Source organism: Lissotriton helveticus, chromosome 5_1 (assembly GCF_964261635.1).
Source record: "Lissotriton helveticus chromosome 5_1, aLisHel1.1, whole genome shotgun sequence".
Lineage (NCBI taxonomy): Eukaryota > Metazoa > Chordata > Amphibia > Caudata > Salamandridae > Lissotriton > Lissotriton helveticus.
In genome coordinates, this window is record NC_136065.1 from 2,073,304,266 (window position 1) to 2,073,319,515 (window position 15,250).

At 42.4% G+C, this 15,250-nt stretch overlaps 1 protein-coding gene across 1 annotated transcript in view; it reads left to right on the forward strand.

Moving 5' to 3' along the window:
* The window catches only part of ABHD16A (abhydrolase domain containing 16A, phospholipase), a 266,232-nt gene that overhangs the window by 41,175 nt on the left and 209,807 nt on the right, over positions 1–15,250 (forward strand). The window contains exon 2 of the mRNA XM_078646007.1: positions 1,836–1,892. Within this exon, the coding sequence (XP_078502133.1) occupies positions 1,836–1,892 (57 nt within the window). The remainder of the gene's footprint in view (positions 1–1,835; positions 1,893–15,250) is intronic.

Genomic DNA, 15,250 nt, shown 5'->3' on the forward strand with positions numbered 1-15,250 from the left:
CAAAGAGTGCGAAATCAAAGGCTGTAAGGTTTCAGGTGTTTTGTTTTAGCAAAATATTGAAATAAGTAATAAGTGAACTGTACAAACACTTCAAAAAATATTTCAGTATTTATTCAGGCACATTTTTGTAGTTCTGGGTAGTGAAAACAACGATTTTTATAGGATGAAAACAAATCAGAACACTTTACTTGGTGTTGTGCAAATATTAAATATTTTAACTGAAACCCAATTTCCAAGTATTGTTCAAACAGTATATAGATTTGTCAGTAAAACTGTATGTTAATTGGAAGGTTTGTGGCAATTTCAATGGAAAAATTGCTGTCTGTAAATTAACGTGCATTACCACATCATGCTTTAGCAATATATTTATGAAAAGTGAGTTTTTTAACATGAATTGGGAAATAATCCTGCCTCGATAACATTGATATTAGTGACCTAACAGCCAAGCTAGGGATCATGTGTACCTATATGTGGACTCGATTCTTATTATACATGGAACAAATGTTCAGTCTAATAAATAAAAAGGTTTTTTTGTACAGAAACCCCTGTAACAATACTGGGTGATGATTATATGTTCTATGTTTGTTTCAGGAACTAGGGGCCTGGGAGACAGTCAAGTAGAGATACTGTACAAATATACCATCTGCAATAGAACCACGATGCACTGCAAACCACTATACCGAAATGATGCAATGACTATATGTTTTATGTTTTATGTTGTAAAAAACCCAATAAAAATTCATTTGAATTAAAAAAAAGAAATAGTGAACTCTTGCATTTGAAGGTGCTCTTGTATGTGATAATGAAGAAAAAAGGTGGGTCCATAAACGATAGTATTTGCCTAAGATCACAACATTTGAGACCAGTTTACGAGACCAGTACATGGTTAGGTAGAGTATATTAATAATATTATTATTGTTATTTTATGGTTTTTCGAGGCCTGAATTGGTTTCTTTGTTTGACATCATGTGTGGATAGCATCATGTCCTGGCTAGTCGCAGTTTTTTTGTGGCAGTTTTTTGTGGCAGCCATTTGTTGTCTTAGTTCATCTGCGTAGCTTTTTGTAGAATTTAACATGGTTCTGGTTTGGCAAATGTGTAAGTTGGGTATGTTGGAGAGTGAGGAATTGTGAATGATTGTCTCTGAACTTTATATGCAAGAGAATAGCTGTTCTTTGCGTTGTTGTCTATAAGAAAGAGAGGTGTGTAATATCCTTCCTGTGTGTCGTCATTCATTGCATGTCTAAGCTGGTGTGTGTAATGCCGAGAATAAATGATGTAGTAGAATGTTGATGTGTGTCTGGAGTAAGGGCTGGTAGAGTTGGAGGGAGGATTGAACCCTGACAGGACCTACCTCTTGTTGCTGTACCCAAGGGTCTAACATGAAATAAAGATCTTCTCTCCTAGTTGAGTGATTCCAGACTATTGTATGAAGATCCTTCCCTCTAACTACAACGTAGTGGCTACTTGGGTATCTTGTATAAGCAAGAACATCACAATCTAAAATCATGGGTGTAAAAGCAGTGGTCAGTTATAAGGATAACTCCTTGGCTTATACCAGTGGCTTGTATTATCTGTGAAATAATACCTTAAGTTGAGAATGATGGGTATTCATACTAGGTTGCAATATTAAACAGACAGTAGTTGACTGATGGTACCAGTATAACTTAACATTTGCTAAAGTATCTTCCTAGAGGTAATATTTTCTTGCTTTTTACAGGATATTATCAGGGATTTGTGATATAGACTCTGGTGGATGTGCTGTAGTTGAGTGCAGTTCCTGACATCTCTGTAGTGGCCTGCTAAAGGTGGTGTCTTTTTTTTCTTTTTCTTCAGGAGTCCTTTTACCAGCCCCGAGCTTTGGAGAAGCACACTGACAGCATCTTGGCCTGGGTGAGTTCCAGCTCTTCACTTTCCTTGGTTCGGGGTGTGGTGGAAGGTTGCGAACAATTGGAGCGTTAGGAACACTGAACTCGTACTTGGAGATGGTTAAAGAGAAATGTAAAAGGGACTGTTTTAAATAGGTCTACACTTTGGATTATGGAAGATGATGAAAATTGTCTTCTTTAATATGGGTTTTTCTTAAAATTCACAGCCATAAATTAATTGCTCCCATAGTTCTTTAATTGGTAAGCAAAAGAGGCTATTTTCTTTTCTTTGTTTAACAAAACCTCCCTCGGATAAAAGCTTCCACCAGAGGAGAGAAGGTGATACTTGGTTACCCACTGGCTTGTTGAATGGTTGAACTGTTTCTGCCTCAATTGTTTCTCTGTTGAGTTCAGCATGCAGTATTTGTGTCAGAAGGGATATCATTGTAAAGCTATTGACGTGTGTCAGTTGTTAGTCAGGACTCTACAAATAGTCATGTTTTTAGTGTTCTAGAAGTCCGGGATCTTTGTGAGGAGCATCTCTGGTGTCAATGAGAGATTTTTAACTCTAGTGAACTTGCCGAGTCATTGCTTATCACCTATTGGCCTAATATTCAGAGTCTGAAATTTGGGAGATTTGTGGAGAAAGTAGTTTCTTCTCTTTACAAAAGAAATCTTAAATTGAAGGAAATAGAGGGTTGGGTTTTACCTTCTTCACACATGTTTGAAACAGACCCCTGAATATTATGTTACATATACAGTAGTGCAATTCAATCTCTCTGGTGTCCTCCTTTTCCTCTATTCCTTCTTGTCTTCTTATTTTAACTGGAGCATTGTAGGCGGTCTTTGACAATGCTTTATTGCAATTATTTTAGATTTCTTTTTGTTTTCTGCTGTTTTTGTATTGATTTGGTTTATCTTCCTTTCCATTGGGAATGGAAGTACTTAGTATGCACTTAGTTTTCTTTTGTTGGTTTCCCTCCATTGCAGTTTATGAGTCTTCTGCAATCTTGTAATTGGTCTGGACCTGAGCCAATTATTGGGATTCCCCGATAAGGGTGTTGTATCTCTCTCCACCATCCATGTAGCCTAGTCTCTTGAGCAAATAAAGGATGCCTATTCGGGCTCTGAGTACATAATGCTGGGCTTGGCTTGTCAGACTATTTTGCACCTGGCTATTTAGGACCTTGCATTGCTTTTTCCACTCCAGACATCCTGCTTTAATTTACCTAATTTTCAGGCTGGTTTCAACTGAATCTTTCTATTACATGACTCATGATTATTACCATGAGTTGGTTTATCTACCTCACCAAATGCCCTCACTTTTCTATCCTGGATCAGGATGATTTGCCCGCTGGTACCATAGGGTTATCTAGTTGGCACAGTTAGATTAAATCTTCATCCCTTTTCTCCATTCTGTTGAACTTCAGTCCGTTATTACGCACAGATCCGTGAACATTTTACTTGTTGGAATATAATTTCAAAAAGGTAATCAACATATGCTTTATTATTATTAGAATATGCATGACCATGATATTTCTGAAGTTTTAAATTTAAATGAGTTGAAATACAACATTTATTATGTCCGTACCATAAATTGGTTTCTTCGTGATACAGTTCTGAGTTGCTGAGAAATTCCTTGCATCTTCAGGGCAAACACTACTAATATTTTCTCCCAATTACAGTCTTTTTACATCTCACCTGTTGTCTTGAAAGGCCTAAGGGATAAAGGAAAAGAGGAGGAAAAAGAAGAAAGGAAAATAATAATTTTTTTAACAGTTAAAACACCAGAATTAGAATATAACTGTCCATGTATGAAATAATGTTGACTATAAAATGTCAGCTATTTTAAAGTCAAGTTGAAATTGATATGGTGATAATGTGTATTTAATTATTACCTATTACAGTTTAGAACCTTATGATACTTTTGTGCTCTTTAAATTTATTTGGTGCTTAATTTATTGTACCTGTACTACAGGGGGAGTTGGGACATCTCCTATCCCTGATCTTTCCCTTTGGAGGGACTTACTCTGCTTTCATGGGCAGACACCTCCTGCCTCCCCACCCTTACCCTTTCTTCACTGCCCCTACATCTTTTTTTGCTGGCCCTAGCCCCACCCACCCACCCACCCTTCCCATACCATTACCTTCCCTCGACACTAACCTTTTCACCAATTCCCTCAACGAGCATTGCTCTTGTGACCTCAGCAAGTTATTTAGCCCTCGAAGAGCACTGCTCTCATGCCACTAGGAAGTCCTTCTGTGAGTTATATTCTTAGGTTCCTCCCAGCCTCCATGTCTGTCACCACCATCTTTACAATGCAGTGTGTGAGAAAGTGTACACAGGCTCAATCAACCCGCTGGTATCTGTGGTACAGAGCATACAGGCTTAACTTAAGAGAAATTGCTTAAAGTATGTAAGAGCAACAAAACAGTTAAAAAGTCACAACACAATATTAGAAAAAATATTTAATGAGTAAGATGACAACACAAGTTCAATTAGGGGAAACAGAGATACAGATATTAAAAGATGTAAGGCTAAGAAAAAGTAAAATGCCAATCCGTAATCACGGTTTGCTGCGGACCGGGACCTAGTTGTGCTTTCTGACTGACCGATATGGATCGCAAGTCGGATACACAAACCAGGATTGCCCCTGTCAAAGATTTCCTCTAGTGGGGCAAGGTTGCAGACTCTATCTGCTGAAGTCCTCTTGAAGCTGAATAGCAACTGGACGAGGTCCTGGTGAAGTCCTAGGTTTTGCGGGAAAATCTGTAAGCAGGAGAAATAAAAATGTCACAGTTGATGAACTTCTCTTGTCAGTTGGATACTTTTTGGCCCTTTGCCCAGTCAAGATTTCTCCCTTCGGACCTAGGTATTTTTAATGGAGCCCAAAACCCTCCAGCAGGGTAAGCCTGGAATTGTAGGTGGTGAAGTCCTCATGAAATCGATCACTGTTTCAGCAAGATCTTGCTTAGGCTCTGAAAGTCCATCAATTTTCTAAGTCCCAACTTTTTAGGGTTTCTGAAGCAGTTCAGAAAGGTCACTTCTAAGGCTCCCAAGACACCAGGGGCAGCACTTCAAACGAGGCCACTAGCAGGGTCCAGTACAGTTCCAGTTCCAGTTGCTACTGGTCATTGCACCATTCAAGACAAATCCCTCTTGCAGCTTATGTCCCTGTAGCCGCACAGGAGGGAAACCAGAAGTGGAAGTAGATACAATCTTCTGGTCACTGCACAGGTTTCAAACAGTATCAGTCCTTTCTTGTTCTTCTTGAGGTCTAGTGTGCTGTGATGGACTGTGGGTGAGGTGCCACTTTTGTAGAATTCACTAGCCGGGGGCGGGTCTGATGGAAGAGTTCTGAAGAGCAAATTCTCCTACTTTTACAACACATCTTGTTCGCCTTACTATAGTCTATCCACAGTGCACTGTGCTTAGACACATCACCCATGGAGAATCTTTCTGCCTCTGAAGGGAGCTTGTGTCCCAGCCAGAGGTGTGTTTCAGGAAGTGAAAAATCACCTCCTCTTTAGCTACACCAAACTGGTTCTGGGTCAATGTTCCCTTCCCACTGTGCTGGTGAAAACTGGCTCCAGAGTCCTTGCAGAACAAAAGACTTCTCTTTCCCAGATCTCCCTTTACACTTTACTATGAATGGGTGAGGCCTCGCCCCGATCTCTTTCAAATTACTGAAGGTCCCGGACACTCCCAAGCTGTCCTTCCTGAGCTAATATCTGTCACATACCTCCCACCCACACATACCTCCCACCCACACCTTCCTGGCAAAATGCCTAAGCCATTGTTCCTGCTTTAGTAGCTGTTATCACTCATTAAGGGGAAACAATGCAGGGAGATCTGCCAGCAGGTTAATGCTAATTAGCCTTCTTGAGGCTCAGCCAAGTAAAATGTAACTCTTTTTCTCATAGACTAGCTAAAGCTCTTCATAGTGATAATAGTTTTTTGGGACTAGTCACTGTAGGTACATGCCCACATTAATTTACTGTATGTACCACTTTTGAAATACATGACACCCTACCGTGTGTGCTCCTTAGGAATGACTTATTTATTATTTCAAAGTAGGGTTCTTTGCTGTCAAAAAGGGTTATTTTTGAAAGGTTTGCCTACAGGTTTTAAAGCTGTAGGAGTCAGGCTGCACAGGTAGGCCCATAGCCATGTTTTCTTTGCCACCCTAGTGTATGTCAAAATAAGTGCTGCAGTCCACCTGCAACATTTAATTTCCATGCCATTAATAGATTTTCTTCCACCGTATACTATGGCCATGCTGTATAGTTAAGTATGTGAAATCTGGATTAGCTAGCTTTATCACGTTTTAGGGGTCAAAGCACATGCCATGGGGCCTCGACAGCCGTGTCCCAGTGTTCAGAATTAAAAAAACAGCAATACCAGCCTGAAATCAAGGAGGGTGACAATGCAAAAAGAGTCAATTTCTCACACAGTGTAATTCATTGTAAGGCATGACTTTTTTTCTTTCTTTAACTCTTTATAGCTATTTCCTATCAACGTTTCTACTTGTCTTTTTCCCCACAATCAATTTTTATTGTTGACAGACCCAAGCCCTGGAGGATCCAGGGTTACTAATAGCACAGTAGACATGGTAATAATAATAATGATGTCAACATTTACAATATTCAAATACAGCAATTTGAAATATACGGATATCTGAATTAAAACTAAAACAGAAATGGAAACTATAAACACCAGTGCCATAGTGTAAATATGTAAACTGCCATTATGTCCATGTATAGGAGGCGGATATATTTGATGAGTCGGGGCCAATCTTTAGGTGGTTCAAAAGTGCGAAGAGGTAAGTCCAGCGAAGGAAATCAAAGGCCTTATCGATATCTGCAAGTAGGAGTGCAGCTGGTTCATCCAGCCGGTCCACTGAGGCAATAGCAGTATGTGCACGATGAATGTTGTGTCCGGTGGCATGACTGGGCATAAAGCTGGCTTGGTCCGTATGAAATAACTGCAATGTGTGGGAAGATGCGATAGGCGATGACTATTGCTTGGAGTTTCACCTCAGCGTTAAGCAGAGATATCGGTCGATTTGAGGTAAGTAGTTCTGGGGGTCGACCAGGTATTAAAAAGGTATTAAAAAGATGACTATGCCACGTGGCGCCATTCGGGTACAAGGTGTCCCTTATCCACTGCAGCATTGAGCACTGCTTAGTACAGAGCCATCAGTTGAAATTTACACTTTTTATAAAACTCACAGGGGAATCTGTTCGGACCCGGCACTTTGCCCGAGCACATATCGGTCAGGGCGATTTGAATCTCCTCGGTTGTTAACGGTCTAAATCCTCCTGCACCGAGTCCAACAGAGACCTCGGAGGCAGATCGGCCAGAAACAGGTGAATAGTGTCCTCTTGGAGGGTCTCCCGTGGGGCATATCTATCTGTAAAGTATTCAGTTAAGCTAGCCGCAATTTTTCCAGGGTCGGTGAGTGCCTCTCCAGCGGGGCCAGGTACCCAGGAAGAGATACAGGTCAAAGTGTCTGCTGACAAAGGCGGTGTAGAAGAGCGCTGTAATTATCACCCCATTGATATATCTGGCTATGGGCTGCGAGCCAATATGTTTTGGCCTCGTCTAGCAGCTCACTGGCATGTGTCTGTTGTGTCATGTACAGATGTTGTTGAATCACACCACTATTGTCGCCTCTGCTCCTACGTTTCAGGTCTATAAGTTGAGCCTCAGTCTGTATCAATTTTTTGCTGTGTTTACGTCTTGCAGTGCAAAATGCAATATCCACCTCCCTGAGTGTTGGCTTCATTGCTTCCCATAAAGTTTCAGGAGAATCAACCGTGCCAGTTTTGTGAGAGAAGTATTCTGAAATGGCTGTATGCATCCGCAGGCGATACTGATCATCCTGCAGAAGCCATGGCGAAAGCTGCCATATAGGCGGAGGGAGCTTGGGGTCCAAGCGCACCAGTAATGCTACTGGAGAATGATCAGATAAGCCCCAGGGAAAAATCTCGACTGTCTTGATTCCGTGGAGCTGGGGAGTAGAGATGTAGATATAGTCGAGGCGGGAGAAGGAATCATGAACTCCCGAGAAGGATGTATACCCTTGCTGTGTCGGGTGAAGTTTCCATCAAGTGTCCACCCATCCCATCCCCGGAGTCAATACCCGCAGTTACGGTTCTCGCACGTTGAACCGTTGTGCTGCACTACGCCATCTGTCTCTCAGCGGACACATTACATCGTTCCAATCACCCCCGCTATCGTTAGTCCCTTTGGAATCTCCACCCAAAGGGACGTCAGGTGCTGTACTAAGTTCCACGATAAGGGTGGGGGGGCCATATATACTACCAAGAGTGAGACGCTCACCAAATAATGTATCTGACACTACAGTGTACCTGCCCTGGGGGTCTGACCAGAACTTGTTGTGAATAAATGGAACCCTGCAATGGATAAGGATTGCCACACCCGAGAGCCCCTAGTCAATCTGGAGTGGAAGGTCTGGACATATCCAAATCGCTCCAGGCATGGCATCTTGTTGCCCAATAGGTGGGTTTCCTGTAGGAACAGGACATCCCCCTTGTATCGCTTGGCTTGGCTGAGTATGACTCTCCCTTTAATCTTGTCTGGGAGGCCATGGGAGGCCATGGACATTCCAGCTAATAACATTCAATCCCCGCTGTTTGGCCTCCGTCATAGCGGGCATCTTGTGTATAGGTGGAACGTGAAGATGTGAGCTAGCTCATGGGTGGCGGAGTGTGAACGGAAACTATATATGAGATGAATGCCAATGGCACAGGAAATCAACAATAACTTCCCATTAACTCCTCCCCCACCTCCCCCAATACCTCAACAGTTTTGAAGCATCTATCGTGGCACGGTGAGCATCCCGCCCCCAACCGATCCCTAGAAAACATCCCTTTTACATTAAAGCGTAGTAAAAAAAACCTGAAATGCACATAAACAGGTAGCCCATGGTATCTTAGCCATCAAGTAAATGACATATATGGCACTACCACCATGAGTTAGGATGCTGTAGATGTCTGTTGACCCTCCATTGCACACCTGCAAGAGTTACTGCGAGTCTTGGATCGTCTCTTGGAACACGGCCAAAGTCGTTGTTTTCCACTGATCCCGAGATGGTCCCAGCCAGGACCCCTCCCTTCCCCCGATGAGATGTCGGAATCCGTCCTAGGAGGAGTGTGAGCCTTCAGCTACACCACTTCATCACCACTTCAATCTCTGGTGTGTCCGAGATTGATAGGACACACGCAGGTGGGGCAGAAAGACCAAGGAGATTGAATTCTCCTTTTTAGGTCTCGCCTGTCGATGCGCATTGAGCGGAGCGAGACTATAGGGGCTTAAACAGACTTTAACTAACTGGCGATTTGATGCTGTGCCCGTGCGCTTTTAGGTCAATGCGCAAGCGCATTGAGCTAAAATGCGCGTGCACATCATCAAATCGCCAGCCATCTGTTCCCCAGCTTGGCGCCTCCGCTCCTGCTCTCTCCTGGCTGCTCCTCCCCTAATTATTCACGGCCGGCCGGCCGTACTTTCACTTTCGGCCGTGTCTCGTTTTATTTATTTTTTGCTTGTTTACATTGAAATCATTGCGTCTTCACAAGCGCAGTAATTGCATCCACGCGTGACTCCAATTTGTGTTGTTGTGCAGCCACTAGCTTAACCCTTATCCTCAATTTTTGTATGCACGTTGTGAAGCGCGATGTTCTGAGTTGTATGTGAACGTCGTGCTCCGTTTATTTATTTTTTATTTACATTTAAATCATTGCGTCTTCACAAGCGCAGTAATTGTAGCGGCCGCCTGTTTAACTTTACTTTGTATGCACGTTGTGAAGCGCGATGTTCTGAGTTGTATGTGAACATCGTGCTCCGTTTATTTATTTTTTATTTACATTTAAATCATTGAACCATTAAACCACACACATGCAACCACACACACACAACCACACAAACACACACAACCACACCACACACACAATCTCACACACAATCACACACACACAACCACACACACACAACCACACACACAACCACACACACAACCACAAACACAACCACACACACAACCACACACTCAACCACACACTCAACCACACACTCAATAAGACACTTTTTTACATGTAAAAACTTTTACCATTAAAAATTAAAAACAACATTCGGTCACTATCCTTTATTTATAACATTTTACACAAAATTGTGAGTTTGCACATCAATACATGCAAAAAAAGACAAAACTAAACATGTAACTTTACTAATGCTATAAATGTAACATTTGGTAGATTTGTAACTATTCACTTTACAAAAAACAAAATTAATACTTTTATAATTTGAAAAAATATAAACAAAAAAAAAATAACATTTGCAACACCAAAAGGTCAAACTTTTCTATTGCGAGACCTATTGCATTTTCAATGCTTGTTAAATGCTATTTTTTAACTGCAAACCAAATCACCATGTCAGGAGTTAAATTATTTTCTACTATCGAAAGGGACATTAACAATGTGTGTTAGCAATGTTTAAGATTATTCACATACTTATATATTTTAAAAGGACATTGGGTTTCCTGTCTTAATCTTTAAGTCGTTGACAGCGCATTTGATTTGAAAGCACATTGCTTATAAATAATTTGTGAATTCTTTAGTTAATAATAGCATAGTTTATTTTTACTTTAGTTCACACTCCATAGTAATTATATTCATGTAGAGTAATAAGAATTTAAATATAAAGGTCTACCTTTTAGCAATTCCACACAGGTTTAATTCCTTATTTTTCTCCAATTCCATCCTATCAAGATCTCTGTATTATTTTCTAAGCAAGCAAAAATGGGAAATGAAGTGTTTCATAGGAGTGGTTTGTGCTCGATTGAATGTCTCTGTAGAAACAGCTGATGGTAATGTAGCAATGCATCTCTAACTCTAAACTTGGTATTAGAACGTTGGCAGGTAAGAAATGTTGGTTCAATCTATCTGTAGGAGCTAATATGGCCTCCCATATATGGGTTCTGTCATGTGCGGTCGGAGTTGTCAACGTGATGATTTGATGCTTTTTCCCTTTTTAATTAATAACTACTGTTAGGCTGTCGTTAGTTTGAAACAAGAGTACTTACTCTGTAAAGTTGATAAGAAATACATTATTAGATTGAATACATTTACATGTTGGACATTTATGCACTCCTCAACAGAGAGCATTTGCTTTATGGCAGACCTCCTGCCTACACAATATCCGAAGATACAGACAGGGGCTTAGGTCTGGAACCTTGAGCCATTGACATAACTTGGTGAGCCCCTAGCAAGCATTATTATCATTATTATTATTATTAATATTAATATTATTAGTTCATTTATAGAGCGCACAGCTACCAAACAGGGTCTCTCAGCTCTGGACAAGGCGGTGGCTGACCCGCGAGGCTGCTAAGCGGCAGCCCAAAATAGAGATTCAAGCTTGGTGGCTAAAAAGGAAAGTCTTTAGGGGTTTACAGAAGGCTAGCAGAGAGTGACAGTCCCTGAGCTCAACTGGAAGATAGTTCCAGAGTTTTGGAGCCCAGGTAAGAAAATGAGCGGCCTCTCATGCGAGCAAGGCGGAACCTGGGCACTAAGAACAGTGCGAGGCTGGATGATCTCAACTGTCAGGCGGGCACATAGGGTTTCACCAGGCTTTGGATATAAGAGGGAGCCAAGCCGAGTTTGGCCCGAAACATGTAGCATAAAGCCTTGAATTTGATGCACTTCTTCACCTTCAGCCAGTGTAGTTTATTAAGCAGAGGTGAAGCAGAAGCATATCTAGGCAGCTGAAAAAAGAGGCACGCAGCCACATTCTGAATGATCTGCTGACGATGGACTGAGGCTTCATCTGCACCCAGGTATAAAACATTGCCGTAGTCCAGTCTGGATGTCACCAGAGCCTGCATAACTGTTCTCTGGGCTGCCGGTGGAATTAGCCAGAGGATCTTTTTAAGACATTTGAGAACAGCGAAGCGGTTTGTCGTGACCCTGGACACCTGAGGTTTGAGGGAAAGATTATTGTTGATAATAAAATCCAGGTTCATAATTTTGGGACTGGAGCAGGCAATGGTCCCAGAGTGTCAGGCCAGTGGTTAATTCTCCAAAATTCAGGGTTGTTACCCAGAAAATGCCATTCAGCTTCAGGGCATTTCAATTAATCGATAAGGAGATATTTCTCAGGCCAAGCTGGAGCAGGGAGGGATCTTGCTGCGGAGCAGCCGAAAGTGAGAGGATAATCTGGGTATGATCTGCATATGAAAAGATTGTCAGTCCTGACTTTTCAGCAATGTCTGCCAGAGGGCGAACATAGATGTTGAAGAGCAAAGGGCTCAAAATTGATCCCTGAGGCACACCGGAGGAAAAAGTTTGGGTATTTGATTTTGTGTTCTTCGGAAAGACCTGAAAGGCCGGCAATCAATACCTGAGGCTTGAAGTCGGTCTGCCAAGATGGAATGTGACACCGTATCAAATGGCACACAAGTCTAGCAGAATGAGGGAGGCAGTACCACTGGAGTCTAGCTGTTGCCGGAGACATTCAGTGACCCCCAAGTAGAGCTGATTTGGTGCTTTGGCTGGGTCTAAAACCAGACTGTGAAGGATGAAACAAATTGCGAATTGCAACAAAGGAGGAGAGTTGGACCTTGATGTGCCTTTCCAGTATCTTAGAAAAAACAGACGGAAGAGATATCTGGTGGAAATTAGTCCAACAGAGAGAATCAATACTTTCCTTTCTAACAAAGTAAGAACAAGAGCATGTTTTCAGCACTGAGGTACATGTCCTGTGCTTAAAGATGTATTGAGAAGGTCGAATCACGGTAAGGACAGCCTCGTACAAGAGTCTGAGTTTGGAGAGAGGAAGGGGGTCAAGCGTGGAACCGAAATTGATGGATCCCAGTAGTGATTGCAGTGTAGCCAGGTCCAAAGGAAGCCATGCCCTAGTTTGTGAGGGTTCCTCAAATTGAAATAACCTAGGGGAATGTATCAAAATGACCATCAGTTTGAATAGTTGGAACGTTAGGTTCCCTTGTTGGGTGGCGTTAAATCAAGTTGGCAGTAGATGAGCTCTACTTTATTTTGAAAGAACGCCGCTAGCTCTTTGCACTGATATTGAAATAGAGAAGGGGGAGGCAGAAAAGTACTGGCTGCCGAGAGTTCATTCACGACTTTAAACACAGTTTTCTGGCATTGCTGGAAGTTTGTGATCTTCGTGAAGAAGGTCGAACGAGCAGATCTTCAAAGGGCATGGTATTTCTTCAGTGCTGTCAAGTACTCAGACTTAGTCTCCGATGCATAGTAGTTCCTCCATTGTCTTTCTAAGGCTTTGCAGCGTTTTGTATCCTGTCTAAGGGAGTCATTAAACCTGGGGGTGGAAGGATATGTTCTCTGTTGTGGTTTAGCCGAAAGTGGTAAAGTCGAGTCGATAGCCCAGTGAGCCATTGATGCACAGAGATTTGGGTCGGGTAGGGATATAAGGGCAGAGTTTTTTTTTCAAGGAGCAGTTTATTTAGCACCGACATATCAAGTTTAGACCAATTCCTGGTTTGAGGCGGTGATCCCGGCTGGCCGGGTAAAGGAGGCAGAGAGGAGCAGAATGGTAAAAGGTACTGCAAAATGATCCGTCCAGTAAAGTTGGATGGGTGGCACGACAGATAAGGTTGGGAGATTGGAAAAAATGGGGTCCCCGCAATGTGAGTGGGTGAGGAATTGAGGAGCAGAAGATTAAGAGTGTTCAAGTCCTCTGAGTGAAGATGCTGGTTTATCATTGGAGTCCTCGAGATGGAGGTTGAGGTCACCAAGCACAGAGAAATTGCCTACCCGTAAGATGGGGGGGCCAAAACATGTCAGAGAGCTGAGCACCAGTTGTAAGAAGGCCATGGGGGGGGCGATAAATAAGTGCACCTGAAAAGGTACATTTTGGAAGAAAAAGGAATAGAGAAGAACAGGGCTTCGCAGTTGGGAATCTGGAGGTCCACAATTTTACAATTATAGAATTTTTTTTAAAATAATGCCGATACCGCCGCCTGTTTTGTGGAGTCTATTTAGTCCCAACAAAGCAAAATTGTCAGGATGTGCTGAGAGCACTTCTGGTAGGGACCGGTCATGAAGCCAGGTTTCTGTCAAAAAGTTCACATCAGGGTCAGCATCAACAATTAAGTTAAATAAGTGGAGCTGATGTTTAGGTAAAGAACAGCTATTTAAACGAAAACATTGAAATTCACTGGCAAAAACAGAAAGTTAACCCGAGCGTTGGAAAGGGGCCGGGATGCATCCGCCCTAACCTGAGAGTCATAAGCAGTCTCAAGCTGGGAGTTAGGAGCACGTTCAAATTGGCAGCAAGAACAGTAAAAAGGAAGGATTGAAGACCTGCCAATGCGCGTTAGGTGTGGGCCTTAGATTGAACACGGCCAGGCAGGAACAGAATCCGGGGGTTGTTTGTAAAGCCAGGGTTTCTGGCCCCTAACCCCGGCCGGACGCAGACGGGCGCAGACGGGCTTGCCTTTGGTGCACTTCACTATCAGTTTAAGTAAGATGGTTGCAGTAAAGACTAGACTGAACACCACCCAGAAGTGCAGGCATAGGCAGGTAGTGGCCGAAAATGGCGACTCCACGCTCTCGGCAAACGGCACCCATCCACGATGGAACAGGGCGGGAGGCACGTCAGGCAAGAGTAGCAGCCAGAGTGAAGCAGAGAACATGCAAGTGAGTCAGGTAAATGTAAAAACACCAAGAACAAATAACAGTAAAAGGGGAACTATAAAACAGCATAAATTAAAACTAAGTGTTGCTCTGGGGGAGTAAGTAAAACGTCAGCAGCAGCCTTACTGCTGGCCTCCAGCATTCAGCATTGGCTCACTGAGATGTCCGTCACGTTCTAATACTAGCCCATATTATTTTGTGGATGTTTATATTTTCATTAGTGACCAGTAAAAATGTAATTTCTGACTGTGAATGTTGCTGCACGTACATTGAAAATAATTACTCAAACAGTGAAGGAGTAGCACACATTTGATGCTGTTAGTTGCTCCAGAGAGCTGCTGTCAACAGTTGCACATTTAAAACCTTGTTCTATATGGTAATATTTCTTTTGAATTGTAGTAGTAAGGGTCACATATATCCCACAAATAGTAAATAGGGTTGAGGTCCGAAAGACGTGTAGGTGTTTATTAGCTTAATTTATGTAGTAATTAGTGGACATTTCCATAGAAACTAGAAGGTTTTCAACCAAAAAGTTTTTAACCCCCCCAAAAAAATGACATTTTCTTTGTCTCATGACCAGGCCAGTACATGGTTTTGCAGGCCAGATCGGTTGAAGTTGTCAACACAGCAAGTGTGGCCCCGATCAGCCTGATTCAACCAGGTGTAGCCCTGATTGGGCAGATGACA